General features: G+C 38.2%; 1 protein-coding gene across 50 annotated transcripts in view; it reads left to right on the top strand.

The window, feature by feature from the left end:
- RIMS1 (regulating synaptic membrane exocytosis 1) overlaps positions 1 to 18034 on the top strand; it is a 472981-nt gene that overhangs the window by 321310 nt on the left and 133637 nt on the right. For 15 of the 50 annotated variants that reach the window (XM_060168205.1, XM_060168247.1, XM_060168223.1 and 12 more), the window contains 6 exons: positions 85 to 238; positions 1375 to 1446; positions 5891 to 6047; positions 6776 to 6901; positions 8508 to 8570; positions 13385 to 13474. In XM_060168205.1, the coding sequence (XP_060024188.1) occupies positions 85 to 238; positions 1375 to 1446; positions 5891 to 6047; positions 6776 to 6901; positions 8508 to 8570; positions 13385 to 13474 (662 nt within the window). Of the gene's footprint in view, positions 1 to 84; positions 239 to 1374; positions 1447 to 5890; positions 6048 to 6775; positions 6902 to 8507; positions 8571 to 12162; positions 12241 to 12839; positions 12933 to 13384; positions 13475 to 18034 lie in introns of all 50 variants that reach the window. The other 35 variants (XM_060168250.1, XM_060168231.1, XM_060168227.1 and 32 more) reach the window with 12 other exon arrangements.

Raw genomic sequence — 18034 nt, 5'->3', positions numbered from 1 at the left:
GGCTTCTGTGATGTGCATTTTTATGGCTGCTTTTATTATATTTGGGGGACGGCGCTTGATCTAACCCGAGAGCTGCCCTTTCAGATCCTCATAGAGTTGGAGACGGCGCTTCTAGATGATGAGCCTCATTGGTATAAACTTCAGACTCATGATGAATCCTCACTACCTCTGCCTCAGCCATCACCCTTCATGCCACGGCGACACGTCCACGGGGAGAGCGCCAGCAAAAAGCTGCAAAGTAGGTTAAGGCTCTTTTCAGTTACCAGAAGTAATTGTGTCGTTATGATCGAATCCGAGATGAACATTCAGGGTGTTTTTTCAAATGTTCATTAGAGATCGAAATATTGAATAATCAGTCATCTATATAAAGAGGCTTGGCAAAACCATTTTCTGCATTTTCCCAATGACAGTAATATATACAGTACAGTGGAGTAATTCCACAGCTGAAAGCTTAAAAATTCTCAAATATAATTCTTTGCCCAGTCCTGATGGAGCTGTTCATTGGTTGACCGATGGGGTAATTTTTGTCATTATTGGTGGGTTGCTGCATAGAACATCTTAATAACAGTATAATTCCTGGATATTTTTAGTATTATTATTTGTGAGAAACAAGTTTTCAAAAGCATTGTAAAGTGTGTTTGCTGTTGTTCATCTGGTGATTGGGGAAAACACATTTTTTTTCTGTACTTATTAATTTTTGAATTAATGACAAAATCTCTTATTGAACAGATGAAACTTAGAAGCCTCGTTTTGGTAATCTGGAACCAAATTGTTTTCCTCATATAATTAAATACTTCATATTAGTGCTTCTCTGATCAACCATTGCCTCAAAATTAATGTTTCATGCAGTATGATGGCTAATTTTGAGGACTAACCATAAATATTTTATAAAGGGCCCTGATGCCCTTTCAATAATATGAACTCGGTAGAGTTCCAGCCAAGAAAGTTCTCTTTGAACCTTTCCGCTCAGCCCCATCCTCCCTGAACTGCAGAGGAGGGTGCATAATTGGGTAGAAAACAGTATACATTTCGCTATAGACCTTAATTAAAAACAATTTGAAGAGTCAAAATACTCTTCTATGAAATCCCCTTCCTTCTATGTGTCTTCAGTAATTATGAGGATGCTGAGAATATGTTATCCTTGGATAACGAATATTTTTTTAAACATCAGCTCTGCATTAACTTCGTAGTACATATATGTATAACTGAATCGCTTTGCTGTACACCTGAGACATCGTAAATCAACTCTACTTCACCAAAAGTGAAAGTATTTAGTAATAATGTAATTAGCTTTAAAAAAAAATGTGACCATGTCCTCCACATTTCCTGACCCGAGCGGACACAGAGGTATCTGTTTGCCTTCCTGTCGTGCAGGGTCCCAGCGAATCAGTGACAGTGACATATCAGACTATGAGGTTGATGATGCCATTGGAGTGGTCCCTCCAGGTGCGTGGGGGAACGTGGCCGGCTTCACTGTGCTTCCGTGCTTGCTTTGCTGCCAGCTTCCAGATGTCCTTGGGTCCCATATTGGAGATTTAGAGCACGGAGAAGTCTGGATTATACTATTCCATGGTGACTTGTCTTCCAAATTATTAAGAAAGTTTGAGGTGGACTAGTAAATACTCATTTAACATCCCCACTTAAATTAGTCAGGGTCCCCCTTAGAAGCTAACGAAGTTCAAATCATCATTTCACAATGCTCTGAGCAGAAGTGAAAATATGACTTTTGAAAGGATAGAGTTAATTCTGTAATAAAAATTCCATTCTCCTATGCTTATACTGTATGTCTATGACCTCGCTTCCTCCGTTTCTGAAAATAATGTAGCCTTCCATGGAATACACTGAGACAGGTGCATGGCAGGGTTGAAAACTGCATGTGGCATGGCTTAGCTTTTAACGCTCTTGTGAAATGCTCAGCACTGATTATACGCAGAATGTGTCTGTATGTTTTAAAATAAGGAAATGCTTTAGAAAGATTCAATATTCGTTTGAAGTCATTGTCTTTTTGTCATTGTATAAATTAGTAAAGTCTTTGTGACACTGTGCAGTTCAAATCTATGTTTCTCATCTGAGTCTAGTCAGAAAGTGAGTCAAACCAAGTAGTGAAGACGTAATTTCTTGGCACTAATCCTGTTCCCTTTATTTACTAATGAAGAGTGGGGAGATATTCAAATAAGACATTAAAGAGAAAATCTTTAGACATTAAAGAACATTAAAGAAAATCTTTAGACATTAAAGAAAAACTCCTATAAATAGGAGTTCTTAAAGACATTTCTTTGGGACAGTATTGACAGATGTTCCCTTAATTTACATAATTTCTCAGGTGGGGATGCACTTAATTTGAGGGCATTGGTTTTGGTAAAGTCAGTAGACATTACAAAGACTGGTGACTGAGGTCGCAATTTAGAGAGATACATACGACTTCATTAAAACTGGGAGAAAATTATGGAGCGTTCCCTAAAATTAAGCTTCATTTGCTCCGTGAAACTCAGAGAAAATATTGTCTTTGATCACTGTATGAAAGTAGCAGATATCTTAAAAACAATGAATCTGGTTCTGTGCATATCTGTGTACTTAGATATTACTCCTTGATATCAGACCATCAGGGAGAGTTTGAAATAATAGTGGCTCATTGTGGATAACAGTTCATGTTTTGCTCTCTGAGTTTGTTGATTTATAAAAGGATCAGAATAATTAGGCACACTCTACCCAGAAACTTTCACCCAGAGTTTAATAGAATATTGTCTTTATGGAATTGAAAGGGGGAAGGTAGTTCTCCATGGTACCCGTTGGCATATTTAAGTAGAATTCAGACGATTCCTCGTAGGAAAGGGGTCTTGTCAACAAACCTTTCTAACAAGAATCTTGGCTGTTAATTCGTCTTAATGTTGTCACTTCTTACTCATCTGAATAGAATTTACTTCTGTGGGTGGTTCTCACAGGCTGTTCACCTAAAATTTCACATTTTTATGATGAGGCCGGATAGCGAATGAATGAATGAATGAATGAACGGCTAATTCAACAAATACTTACAAAAACGATGAGTTTCTTCTTTTTTCCCTGAGAGACCACATGGGTAACAGCCAAAGTGGGAAGTATAGGACCGACTGCAGTGGTGTTAGTTAGTGTTTGGAACCACCAAAGAACACTGAATTCTAGATATATCTATATTCCATCCTGATATAAACATATGATTATACATGTTTATATCAGCAGTTATCCTTTTACCATAGAGAAGCAGTGTCTGAATTGTCATTTCAAATGATATCCATTTTTATTTAGCATTTAAAATGTAACGAGGCAAACTTTTAATAGAATAGAACTAATAAATTACGTAAGCCAATCAGTAATATTTTATGTTCCCGAGATTTCTTCATAAATTAATAAAGAAGATAATGGAATTTATTTATATTTTAGGGGTGCCCTTCAGTGATTCAAAATGTATATATGGTAGCTTCTAAAGATATAATAAACAATACATTTTAAGTGAAGAGGAAAGATATTAAAATAAGGGCAAGAAGCTAAAATAAAGTGAGGGGATAAGTTAATAAACAAGTGTGTTGATACATTACCAGATATTCTAAGAGGCTGATTACAGATTTCCTAGTGTTCAGTATAGGGAGAAATTTGTTCACGCGTGGATGCCAGGTAGTTCTACGTGTGTTTAACACACTCAATGAAGCTTCTGGTTACGTTTGCTGAAGCAGCTGGAAAGTGTCATTTAGATGTTCTACCGCAGCTGGGCCTTGAACTTCCTAATACCTGGCTTCTCTAGGACCACAGGGTTCTATGTCCTCGTTTGATGTATTACCACCTTTAAGCAATTGAGACCTCCAGAGCTACATCTTACTACCTTTACGGTTATCATAGCCTTATTGTTACTTAAAATAAGTAATTTCAGCTGCTTAAGAAGAATAAAAATAACCACACACGGAATGCCCTCATCTGAGGCCAGGCGTCTGGCAACCTCAACTTTCAGACCATTACTGCAAGTTCAGAAAATGAAAAAACAACAACAACAAAAACAACCCGATAACTTTGAACTAACTGAAACATTGAAATGAGCATAACATAGCAGTTCCTTCTTACCTTTTTTATGAAGGCAGAGTGCATGTTGTCAACAGTAAACTAAATATAATATAAAAAAATGAATTATTATAAAAAGCAGAGAAAGGCCTATGAATGCATATTAGGGTAGGATAAAAAAGACATTAATCTCTATGTAATTACAAAGAATCCAAGAAAAAAATGAATTATACCCTTTTACAGAAGATGCCTAAAGTCTCTAAAAATTACTTCAGAATCATTAATTATTCCAAATCGAAAAGTTCCATTTATATACCTTGAGTATTCACTGAAATCTTGAAATGGTGTTCCCAATTCAATCCTGACCTTCCATAATTACAATATAATTGATACCAGATGTTTCAAATGATACCAAATTGTAATTTAAAATGTTTTAAGTAATTCAGACTTTGGATTAATTATCTTTAAAACAGCCACCATTATTTTTTAATATTGAACTATGAAATAAATTCACTACATGTAAATTTAGTTGGTTTCGTTCTAGACTTAATATTTGTATGTCTGAACAAGGAAATTTTCTACATGAAATTCAAAATAGTACCTGAATTGCTCTTATCTTTGTCGTAAAATGAAATTATAAATTATACCACTTATGTTTCTATTATTTGGTCCTTTACCGATGTTTTTAGAGAGTAACAAAATAGCTGAGCTTCTTTGGTGTCAATATTGTCAAATTGGCCTTTATGTAATGTTTAAAGACCTTCCGTATATTCTAAGCTTAGTCAAAAGATTATACAATCACAACAAATAAACTGTTGGGGAATTTAGTCTGCCTTTAATAATAATGTTACATGGCATATTTTAAAAATAATGTGAGAGTTGTCAAGTAAATAAATGAGTAGCAGTTCAAGCTACCCTGTTAGACTTAATGTTTTCATGGTTGTGTACGTTTCATGTAGTTGTAAATATCATTATTTTTCCTTTGGCCACAGAATTTTTTATTTTCCTTCCAATAATAGCAACAATAACCCTGTGAAAACATTAATTAAACTGTTACTATGGTTTGCTGTTTTATCTTAACTAAATCAGAGATCATAGAAACCTTTTGGTTTCAAGGGAGAATGACTTTTAGAATTTAATTTTAAGTAACTGTATTAACTTAATTATGTTAGGTTACTAACACATTTGTGGAATAGTTTCAGATGTCTGGGGTAGATTTGATAATTGTTTCTTTCGGAGGGTTGATTTGTTCTGCATTATGGCCATAGTCAGCTCCACCCATACCCTGTTTTCATTTGAAAATTGCAGTATTATCTGTGGTCCTCAAAATTCACAATCAGTGTTTGTTATAGTGAAGCCCTGCTGCTCTTCTTTGTCAATTAAAATTGGTATGGTAGCATCTTTATTTTCTTATTAGTGAAGCCATCTGAAATCCATCTAACATAATTTATCCTTTGGCAGAAAAATTCCAATAACATTCGAAGAGACACTAAATTTCTAAACATTGACTTGTATATGAGTAACAGTTCACTGTCAAGTGCTTGATTTGTGTTGCGAAAAAAGTCACTCACTCATTCCATAAACTAGTATCCCAACTCATCCTGACGTCTGAGGCATCAGCTGTCCTATTTGTCATGAGTATCTCCATGGTAACCTTTGAGCCAAACTGTACCCGGTCCTCATGCATGTGTATGTTACATTCTGTACCTATACTTAGTAGTTTTGTCGATAAGGCTGGTAATACCGACTGCATGGCATTTATCTTCATAGGTCAATGGCCGCTTTCCATATCATTTGATGTCTCCACATGAGCACTGACACTATAGAAGAATACTGACTGGTTGTTTGTGTATACTCTTGCCAGTAGGTTATAGGTCTAGTGCTAGAGAAAGCAAACCTTCAACATTAACTGTGCCCGAGCAGCAGAGAACAACGCATCACCGATCACGGTCGGTATCTCCTCATCGTGGCGATGATCAGGGGAGGCCGCGTTCCCGTTTACCAAATGTGCCATTACAGAGGTAGGCTTCGAGAAGAGCTTAGCATCCTTGACGGTACTCTTTATTATAATACAGTGCAAACTGCCACAAGACTCTAACAGAAATGAAATAATGGTTTGGTCAATCAAGTTATTTTTTTCAGAATCCTTTGTAGGCAAAATGCCTTTTTATTCATTACCCAACCTATGCAACATTCTGTTCTCTAATCTCAGGTAATCTCCCAGGGAGTGGAAGAAGTGAATGTTGCAAGCACAGTTTTTGAATAACTGTCTTGTATTCTGTTTGCTAGTTAATTTTCTCCTGTTGGGAGAAATTGTATGGTAATAAATTAGACCTGTGCAGAGAAGTGGCACAAATGATGAGGTTGAGGCAGAATGCATTTTTAAGAAATTTGGGATTGTCTCTTTGAAGCACTTTAAATGTTTGGAAAAGCATATAAAATGGAAGTTATATCGTGCTGTATTTCATCTCGCCCTGAAATACACTTCTGAAATTTTCACTAAGTATGCAGATGAAAATCATGGTCCTTTTTTGATGGAAGTAAACAAAGGAGGTTAGAGAAATACAGCACAGGCAAAGCAATGGTAGAGAATAAATACCTTTAAAACATGTATTTGGCGATGAGGCCAGCACTTTTCAAGCCGTGTCAGTTATTTGCCAATTACCGTCCATTCTTTCCTGTTAGTCTGTCAGCCTGTTTGGGGAAGGTGGTACATTGTGATGCATGTAAATGTTTGCAATCATTTCAGGAGTTTAGATGAAATTCATCCAACAAGAAGGTCACGTTCTCCAACCAGACACCACGATGTGTCCTGCAGCCCAGTTGGTCACAGACCCGGAGATGTGGACAGTCAGTGTCTATCAGAACAAGACAGGTATTTGTCCACGTTATGATCGCAACACTGTATGTCTTCTTTGCTCTGTTTTCGTCTATGATAGGTATCTTGGTATAGTACAAAAGACAGGAAAAGTATTTCATCATTCAAAACTGAACTTCTCCCAAGGAACAACTCTTAAGATATTCTAATAGAAATGCAACTCTGGGAAATATCTGACTAATATTATATTGTCATAAAAGGTGCATTTAAAAAAAAATCAGAATTTATGTTTAGCCAGTTTTAAGTGTACAGTTTGTTGTTGACTTAGATACTAACCTAAATTATAGAAGGGAGTCTACATAAGCAATTTTCAAATATTTTATTTCTTGTGGGTTGCAGTCTTTGGGATATTATTTATGTAATTATAAAATTATGTTTTTTCTGCAATAAAAAGTTTTTGGGACAGGCCATCTGAAAGACAGTTACTATTGCAGAGCTTCTGTGAAAACTTCAGCAGTCATATTTTTCAGTACACCTACTTCCCATAAAATGTAGTTACCTAAAATATCTATAAAGTACAAAATATTGAAATGGATTCTTTCTTCTATGGATGTGTACTTAGGCTTAGTTCTGCATCTGTTTGATGTTATGACTCCATGGTTCTACATGCCCGTGGACTTTCTCCTCAGACCAATGCCCCTCCTGTAAGATGGGCCTGACCACAAGCTCACGATCTGTTTTGGCTTGTTAGAATTCCCAGCTGGTTGAATCGTGTCTTCTGGCTTTTTGAAGTGTAGAAACTTTTAGGGAAGGGTAGGGAATGAGGTTGGTACGCAATGATTGATTTTTGCTGTGTAGTCAAGGACACAGAACTCAAGGAGAGCCTCTTAGCTCCCTAACTGTCACCCTGATGGAGCCATGACCTTCAGGAGATGAGGTTGTGGTACTTACTGGGACAGAGCACTGCTCGGAGGAGGGTGTCCCCGCTGCTCAGGTGGAGTGGAGTCAGGTGAGGGTCCCTTTGTTGACGTTCACTGGGGCCACCATGAATTTAGGTGAGGAGGGGGAAAAAGAAGGACTTCTGGGCCAGGGCATTCAATAGAGTGAAATTAATTTGAGTGTAGAAAAAGTATCAGTTTTAAGATAAAACATTCCTAATCAAGTATGTTCTTAGTTGGTAAAGGAGAAACAGAATAAGTGATATTGCATTTTACAGGCTGTAAGAGCCAAGAAAACTGTCATGCTTTGAGTTGCTAAAAAGAAATTTTAAAATTTAGGGTTCCCATTAGTATCAGAAAAGCCAGATTTATAGGGCTTTTAAAAGTTGTTAAAATACCTAAGTGTCTAGAATTGGAAACAGATTTCTATGTCTTATTTGGGGAAGGTTCAGTTTAGTTTAGTTTTGCCTTGATACTCTGTGAAATCACTTTGAAATACAATAGCAACAGCTAGGACTTCGACCATAATGTTTGTACTTTATTGTTGAAAATTTTAAAAGTACTGTCATGTTTATTTTTGTTTAACCTCTCAAGCAAATATGCTAGTGTAGACAATCTGGTTTCTTCCCTTTCCATGTTGTCATCGGCATACCATTGGCATAACCCATGTCATTTAATGCCTCATAACTTATCTGTTTCACTCACCACCCATCCTGTCTGTGCAGTGAGCTTCTCATGCTTCCCAGAGCAAAACGAGGACGAAGTGCAGAATGCCTACACACCACCAGGTAAATACAGGAATTTGGTGACGGTAACTGTGTGTGATGACTCTTTCCATTCTACTCTGCTTCCGTCTCCCCCTTAGCGGTATTATTACGAATACGTGAAATTAATTTCCCCAGTGTTCAAATTGGTTTTGTTTTATATGGAGGTTGTGGAAAAGGTTCCAAGTATATTTGAATTCTGATCCAGACAGACTGCTTTTCTATCAAAGTATTTGAAATCCAGAGGCTGCTGAGCCTCTGTGGCTGTAAATGTGTTTACACATTTCCAAAACCGAGGAACCGATTTCTGCAATTAAAATTCTATAACCTCGCTGTGAGCCCCACCACACACACACACACACACACATCTAGACACAAGAGGTCTGATCCGCTGTGCATGGCAGTGTTACTGTTTCTGTGATTATAAGTTCACTTTGTTTTAGCCTTCTTTTATTTTTATGTTTTGGTTCTACTGTTGTTTTCTTTCTATTTGCTTTTAATCAGATCTTTACCACTTCATTTTTAAGAGCTGAGCTTCAGTTTCCTTCTTGATAAAGAGTGCGGATATATGACCTGTTAACTTCTAAGCCCTCCCTCCCTTCATACCCTCACCAGGTCAGAAATGCTACACTACCAAATTTCCCATAGCGACACGTAACGGTATAAAGCCTCCTTAAAGATGAGAAGAAGAGGGGATACGTTATTGTCGTCTAAATTGGAGCTGAGAACCTAGCACTTTATTTTCATCTCATTACATCTTGGATCTCATATCCCAAATAAGTCCTTTTACAGATTACTCAAAGAATACAGTCTGTGTGTATTTATTGTCAATGTGAAGTTAATGGAAGGTAAAGAATAACTAGGTGAGACAATGAACCAACACACAGATAAACTCTTTCAAATATTATGGCCATAAAGAGTAAATAGGAGAGAGAAGGAAAGAGCTGTACCCGGAAAACCTGCGACGCAAACACAGATGCAGCTTTATTGTGTCTGTGTGGACCTGGGCTTCCGCTCAGGAATTGAACGTGATCACCCGAATGAGAATTCACTTTTTACATGTATTAAACTCTGCTAGTGATAACTACTGCCCTGTGTGCGATGCCACAGGGAAAAATGAGGGATGTTAGTTCTGTTTGCAAACTGGAGAACTAATGTAAAATCCTAACTATTGTAAAAAGTCAGCTCAATTCTTTATAATTCGAAAGCCTCCAGCCTTACTTTGTTGTCCTGACAAATAGTTTAATAGGAGTGATTTCTTTACAGATTCAGAAAATTTTCTCATAGTCCTGTTGGGGTGACTGCAACTGTAAAACACAAACAAAACAAAGCTTTCATATTTATTAGGCACCTGGTGTGTGCCTGGCCCCCAACGTGTGGGTACTGTTAACACATTCACACCAGTAAGCTAAACAGAATCACTAAATATATTGTTTTTCTTTCCGTTACATCCACTTTCGAAGGTAAAATAACAGGATAGGCACAACAGAATAAGCTAGTAGTTTCATCATTTTGTAAAACCTTATCTTCAGAATACAACCTATCATATTCACTTACAACTTTTAAGAATAAAACCTGTGTATTTACTACTTTCCAGTAAACAAGGAAAATAACATTCATTGAGTACCAAGCACAGTGGTAATTATTTAAGGAATTTTATCTCCATGTCCTGACAATAGTTGTATCATATGAACATTATTATCCTCATTTCACAGATGAGGAAAGATGCTAAGAAAGTTTTATTTGACATGTAACAGAGCAAGGATTCCAAATCAGGTCTGTTTGAAGTTTTCCACTGAACTAGTTTTTCCAAACATGTGATCCGAGGAGTTGGTTCCGCATGAAGTTCAGCCAATTTAAGAGTCTGTGAGTCAAACGTATTTTGGAAACTTTGCAAATTAAAGCCACTCCCTGGAGATTTCATACGCACAGCATATCAAATTCACATACTACAGAAATCTGTCTCATATTGTTTAATTCATCGCCCCCCATTGTTATCATTATCAAATGCTTCTTCCATAAAACCTTTCCTGAGACAGTCATGTTGTACAGAAAATGCTGTGGCTTCCTTACTGTGTCCTAGACCCTTTGTACCTGTTATTTCACTTAATCCTCACAGCATCCCTGTGAAAGATTATTTCCTCCATGATATAGATGTAGAAAAAGGCTTGATGACTTGAATCATCCAGGTTCACAGCCAATAAATGGCAAAGCCAATGTGGACCTTCAAACTAAAAACTGTGGCCACTTTTCATTCTATTTCCATTCTCTGCTGACCCCTGTTAGAGTGTAACCCCCCCAAAAAAATTCACTTTTGAACCAATTGCTTAGAAAAGTTGTATAGCAACTTGTTACTAAAGACAGTTGCCTAAGGTTTAGGAGTTGAAAAGAAGATTCTGTCTGTGAAGCAGGCTGAATCCTTTGCTTCAGTAAAAGTGTCCTCAATCTGTGCTTGAATGTGGTACTTTAATACATTTTAAACCACAGCTTTAAAAGATTTCCTGAATCAGCCATTAGTATAAACATGAATAAACCCACGGGGGTGTTTGATATTTAATATCTCCTCAGCAAATGTTTATTCTATTCCTGATTTTATCATACTTTAATGTAAGCCAAAATGGACAATAGATTTTCATTATTGACAGTTAAAGTTTGTAGAAACATTATTAAATTACCAAAACATTCATTGACAGGACCAAGTTTACCCTTGGTGATATAGACAGTCCAGAATTCCTTATAGGTTTTAAAGGAATTCAGATGATGTTGGGCCTTGTTTCTGCCAAGTCAGAATTCATGTTCTGGATGCAGCTAATACCCATCCCGCCCAATTTCTGGTGATAAATGTTACCTGCTGTTGGATTTGTATCCAGAAGGTGACAAATGGAAAGGACTTGTCCACTGCAGTCACCTCTTTTTTTTTTTTTTTTTTTTTTGCGGTACGCGGGCCTCTCACTGTTGTGGCCTCTCCCGTTGCGGAGCACAGACTCCGGACGCGCAGGCTCAGCGGCCATGGCTCACGGGCCCAGCCGCTCCGTGGCATGTGGGATCTTCCCGGACCAGGGCACGAACCCGCATCCCCTGCATCGGCAGGCGGACTCTCAACCACTGCGCCACCAGGGAAGCCCTGCAGTCACCTCTTGATCTTCCTTCCTTTCCTTCAATACTGTCACCAGCCTTGTCCCTGCAATGCTGGTCAGCATTTTGCTTGTTATTAGACTATTAACTTTTTAGTCATATTAATTCCCAAATTTCATAAATTATTTGCTTAGTACTTTTAGCTATGAGTTATTTCCATAGAAGCAGGTATAATATTAAACAGGGATTAAATAGTAAGTTTCATGTTGGTTACTTCATAGAGTGTAATTCTCAAATCTTTTTCAAATTAAGGCTTTTAAACTATAACTTAAGTCTTCATCTTAATTATGAAGACATGTCCATGATTCCATATTTAACAGTTCTTTTCCTACCTTCAAATAATTATTGTGGTCTTTCTGAGAAAAACAAAAGATCCATCTGTGTTTGTAGCTTTCTAGTCTCCTACTTTTTTCATATCCTGATAAAATTCGCTTCACATGTATTTTTCTGTTTCCTGCATGTCTGCGTTCCCATGTTCCAGACATCTTGTTAGGCACTATAAAACATTACCGCCCAAGATGCCCTTGTTAGAGAACTGTTCTCACTGGAATATTTACAGGTAAGAGTCATAACAGTGAGTCTCAGTTATAAACTAATCCCTAATCCCTCACCAACTAAAAATAGCAAATTTACTTTCTAATAAAGCATTAGCATTTCCTCTTAAAATTAATTATATACAGAGAAAACTCATGATATCTAAAAATAGCTTTTAGGGGGAAAGGGGGGAAGGATAAATTGGGAGATTGGGATTGACATACACAGTCTACTACATATAAAATATGTAGCTAATAAGAACCTCCTGTATGGCACAGGGAACTCTGCTCATTACTTTTTAATTATATGGGAATAGAATCTAAAAAAGAGTGGATATATGCGTATGTATAACTGATTCATTTTGCTGTACAGCAGACACTAACACAACAGTGTAAATCAACTATAGTCCAATAAAAACTAATTTAAAAATACAATAAAAAAGTCAAAATAGCTTTAATTATAAAACCTATGCTGGAATATTTCTCTAAATGAAATCTGCTTACTCAAATATCAGATTTCTAGTCGTTGTCTTCTTTGTCATTTATTTGTTGTTTTACTTGTTGATTTCAATTATGAGAATTGATTTTATATTATTTTATTTTGGGACGATTTTACTTTGTGGAGCTCAATTCTGCCTGCACATACTAAAACCAAACCCCTTCACCATGAATGCTTTCACTCGAGAGCACTGAGGTTTACTGATGAGATTCTGGTTAGGTAAGGACGTTTGGACGTCATACCGTCCACCTCCCCTGTCTAGTGTTTGAACCAAAAATAGCTGAGTTGTAAAATTTTCCTCCTCTGCTGTCCTTCATTTTGTTTTGGTGTGGCATCTGTCCTTGGTAATGAAGTGTTAGGCATTTTGTTTCAGTGCTTTCTGTATCCAGTTTTTTCATAAGTAGGTGTGTTAGCCTCATTTTTTTCAGTCTGAGACCCTTTTAAAAAAATTATGCAAAGCAATTCAAGCATAATCTTTGTTTAGTGTCTTTTTCTAAACAAAACTGTGCACGGCCATCCTGTCAGCGCTCACACCCTTATGAACCGACTCGCAGTGATTCTGCACTTTGTGTAAAGGGGACAGGACTCGATGCTTTCCTCTCTAACTGGTCTTCCTCTCTCTGTTTTCTCTGTCTTTCTCCTCCACCCTGGATGCAATGCACTGGCACTAGTGACCTGCAGCCCTCCCTTGACAGGGCGAGGAGTGCTAGTACCAACTGCTTGAGACCAGATGCTAGTTTGCATTCACCAGAACGAGAAAGGTATAAAGACTTTCTTAATTTCCTGTCATTTTGTACAGTCATTTTTTTCCCTGTCACTCTGTTTTGTGTCCTTGAGTCTCACGGCTTATTCATCCATGTTCACTTGCCGACTGTCTGCATTTCCCCTCCCTTCTGTACACGCCTGTGTAGAGATGTGTGTATGTGGCGGAGCCAGAGGGAGCACATACACACATTTCCGTGGATGCCGTTGCAAATGGCGTGACGTGATTTGTAACTGCTTCTCGCTGCTGCTTTTCCCCTTTCGTTGCTGTTCAGTGGTTTTCTTTACACCTCCTCAGGGAGCCTTCGGTACGCTGATATGGTTGTGAGGGCCAGTGAGTTATCTGAAGGGGAAGATCACTTTCCTAGTACTTCCGCTGATAAATAGTATTTATAGGTTCAACTACAGTCTTCCATAAACGCAAAACAAGAATCTTAGATAGAATACTTCCCTTGTGCATCTATATTCAGGGTTTTTTTTAAATCAACTTGCTCTTTGATATAGATCGTTTTGCCTTAAATTATATTTCAACAAAAAATAGTATGTTTATCATAGATTTCCTGATGCCTTACAAAAATAAAGGCACATTATATACACACATACGTAATTTTGCTTAACACTTTACCTTGATTGATTAATAAATAATTCTGACTTTAATTCAATGATCATGTACTACGCTGTCTCCTAAGTGTGAGCAGCTAATTTTTCCATTGTGGTGGAACTTTCTATTCCAGTAAACTTGGTTATAATTGATAGTCTTGGTTATAATTGTTATCTCTTTTCGATTAGAAGTCATTCACTGGAAATTTGCATACTACCTCTTCACAAATCCCGAAGAAAAATGTTTAGTTGTGTTAATGTAACCCACTTTTCCTCTTCTTCAGAGGCTGCTTAAAGCTTTCCTTTAGCAATCTTTCTAGTCTGATTCTACTCATTTATTTATGAGATGTTTATTTCTGGAATTTAATGATTGGTACAGGTAGACATGTTCATTTTTTAGTGTCTTCATAAGATCCTACTAAAAATATTTAATTTTGTATTCTTTTGTATTTGCAAAATTTGTAATAGAAAACAATGGAATCTAACTTTTTGTATTTCTTTACATTTGTAGAAGAAATTTTAGTTGAAACGGGCTCTTCTTTAGTTGAATGGGCTCTTCTAAAATCACAGTTGAAATTGTTTCATTATTCTTGTTTGTTGTATATTTCCCCAAAAAAATATATACAAGAGTAGCAAGAAAAAATATTTTTATATTTTTTTACTTATTATTATTTCCTTATATGTTTCTGGTTAGTGTTAAAACAAGGATAGAATGAAGTCAGCGGAATCTTCTGACTACAACGATACCCTGACATCTTAAATGTCATCTCTATTGGTTCTGTCTAAGGGAAATACAGTTTGAACCACATGCATAATTTTAAATTTTCTGCTTGCCATATTAAAATATGAAATTAACTTTAATACTTTAGTATATATCTGAAATATTATCATTTTAACATATAATCAGTTAAAAACTGTTAGTGAGATATTTTGCATTCCTTTTTTTTTTTTTTTTTGCGGTACGCGGGCCTCTCACTGCTGTGGCCTCTCCCATTGCAGAGCACAGGCTCTGGACATGCAGGCTCAGTGGCCATGGCTCACGGGCCCAGCCGCTCCGTGGCATGTGGGATCCTCCTGGACCGGGGCACGAACCCACGTCCCCTGCATCGGCAGGCGGACTCCCAACCGCTGTGCCACCAGGGAAGCCCTGCATTCCTTTTTTCACAGTGCTCCTTGACCACTTGTGGCTACTACATTGGACAGTACAGTTTTATTCTGTCGCTGAAGCCTGTCGAGCACGTGTTTTCTTGTTGCTCTGAAGCCAGAGAATTCACAGATCCATGTATTGGTGAATTTCATCTCTGATAATACCCTTAGAACAGGCAAACCTGTAGACAAATAATCTGGCCACGATTCTTTTACAGGTCATAGTGAGGTCTGAGTGCACTCACTTATGATACGTACTTTTGATAGAAGAGAAAATATGATTGAAACTTACATTCACTCTGTCTATTGAGTAAAAAATAAATTTCCCCTTAAAAAAATGAAAGGGAACTGGAATTGGTGTTACTAATGTTCTTTAACTTATTGGGGTCAATTTGTTGTCAAGAAGAAAATAAAGTGAGATGAGTTCTCATCAGGAAATTTACAGATGCTGGAGGTGTGTCTTGGTGTGGAGGATGCCGTCCTTCTGCGCACAGACCTCTGAGCAGCTTCGAGACAGGACAGAGTAGGACCAGCAGTGGGGGCTTTGTGCTCTTTGGAAGATGCACCTGTAAGTCCCCAGACAGGACGTGAGGAGAGTAGGAACTGTGGAAGCTTTGAGAGTTTTCCAGGTTACTTAGTTCTGGTGACTGACCAGAGAGCTGATCAATGCCTGACATATACATGGTAGATAAGATATTATAGAAAAGTTGTTAAAGACATAACTTCATATTCTTGAGATGGTGACCTATCAGTATTTCCACAGCCTTGTAACCTATCGAGGTCAAACAATTTGCTGATTCTAAACTATCTTGATGAACATGTGTATGCTGTTATACCTACTTAATGCCCTTTTCTGGAGTATCTTCACTAGCTCTGAAAGCAAAGGAAGTTCTGTGTTAGTACAAAAGATGAAATTGTTAAAGCAGACTCGGTACCCCACACCGCACTTCGCTGATTATTCCAATATAAAGGAGCGCCAGGCACAGTTAGCATGTTCTCTTCCCGAAGGACCCCAAAACCATCAGGCCGACCTTTTCTCCCTTACGAGGATGGTTTGGCCCAGGTTAACAGATGAATTTTGAGACAGGCACGTGGAAACACTGTTTGCAAAGGAAGTAATTTCTGTGTTTGAGCATCTCCATTATATAATATATTCTGTTGATTACACAACTAGCAAAAATACATAGGGGTTACCCCATTGCCCCATCCAGTCATGACCCATAAGTCAGGAAATTTGGGGTTCATTTACAGTGAAAGATCTAGAAAGACTAGTTGTACCCTGCTGAAGACCTTGAATAGATAAGGACTCTCTTTTATCTTTTCTCTAGCAAATACCACTGCATGCTTACAAGGAGGTCTGGTCAAGGTCCCTGTACTTTCATCTGTGTCAAGGTCAGCTTGAGGTTATCGGTTCCCCCTTGTTCCCTGATCCGGAAGGAGTGAGTTCCAGGCCTGCTGTTAACCTTTCCTTTCCCGGGTTTTACAGCAGAATGTTGCTTACGTGTTCAGAAACACTGATTTCTAGAGCCACTGGAGAATGATTCCTTTCCTCGGATGTTTTATCTTCTTCCTTGACCTCTTCCAGAAATCTAACGTCTCCTTTCTTCAGCATCCTCTACAAATTCCCTAACACTCTGTGCTGAGGCAGTCTCCTTTACAGGCTGCTTAACCTCCCTGTCTCTGTCTCCCCCTCAGCTTTCCTCTTTTACCCCACCCATCCCATCCCTGAAATTATATGTCTATCAGTCAAAAGTTTCCACACTGGGACATCCCTGGTCGCACAGTGGTTAAGAATCCGCCTGCCAATGCAGGGGACACGGGTTCGAGCCCTGGTCTGGGAAGATCCCACATGCCACGGAGCAACTAAGCCCGTGAGCCACAACTACTGAGCCCTCGAACCACAACTAATGAGCCCGCGTGCCTAGAGCCCATGCTCCGCAACAAGAGAAGCCACCGCAATGAGAAGCCTGCGCACCGCTACGAAGAGTAGCCCCCGCTCGACACAACTAGAGAAAGCCCGTGCGCAGCAACGAAGACCTAACACAGCCAAAAATAAATAAATAAGCTTAAAAAAAACGTTTCCACACTAATACATATGGAGACAACACTCCACTGTAACTGGTCATGCCAGACCCTCCCCTGCAAACCAGGCCTAAATTTCTCGGTGGTTGGTAGACCCTGTGTGCATCAAAAGTCGAAATCGAATGCACTGTCTCCCTCAAATCCTCTGCAAGCAAAATGTTTTCTCTTCTGAAATGTCCCTGTACTTTGGCAGCTTTGACATATAACCATCCACGAAATCTGGAAATACTTCTGCTCCTTCGTCTCATTTGATGAGACAGGAAGTCCTATCCGTTCTCCTTCAAGAATCTCCAAGACAGATCCCGCCCCCCCCCGCTTCATTATACTATAGCCCATCCCCACTTCCGATGCCATTCTTGCCCCGTTAATTTCTCATAAGCTCTATTAATCGTTCTGTTCCTTTTTGTCTCAAGTCTTTTTCCCATTAAAATTGAAATACCCTTTTTCCTTTGTTGTCTGCCTAAAAATTCTCCTCATTCTTCAAAACAGGAAGTCAAATAACCATTTCGTCTATAAAACTTCTCTTAACCTCTCCCGCACATGCTTGCTTTTCCTTGCCAGGCAGAATTATTAACTCTCTTTTCTGGGCCCATGTAACATTACATGCGTTCTATTTCACTTAGTCACGCTTGTTTCTTCCACTAGATTGTACTCCTGGAGGTCAGGGATCGTATTTGGGCTTGCCATCTCTTGCGATAGCATTATTATTTTTTCCTTAGTACATGTTCCAT

Source organism: Lagenorhynchus albirostris, chromosome 12, assembly GCF_949774975.1.
Source record: "Lagenorhynchus albirostris chromosome 12, mLagAlb1.1, whole genome shotgun sequence".
In the NCBI taxonomy this organism is placed as follows: domain Eukaryota; kingdom Metazoa; phylum Chordata; class Mammalia; order Artiodactyla; family Delphinidae; genus Lagenorhynchus; species Lagenorhynchus albirostris.
Note: the sequence above shows the minus strand (reverse complement) of the source record. Positions and strands in the feature narration are given on the sequence as shown.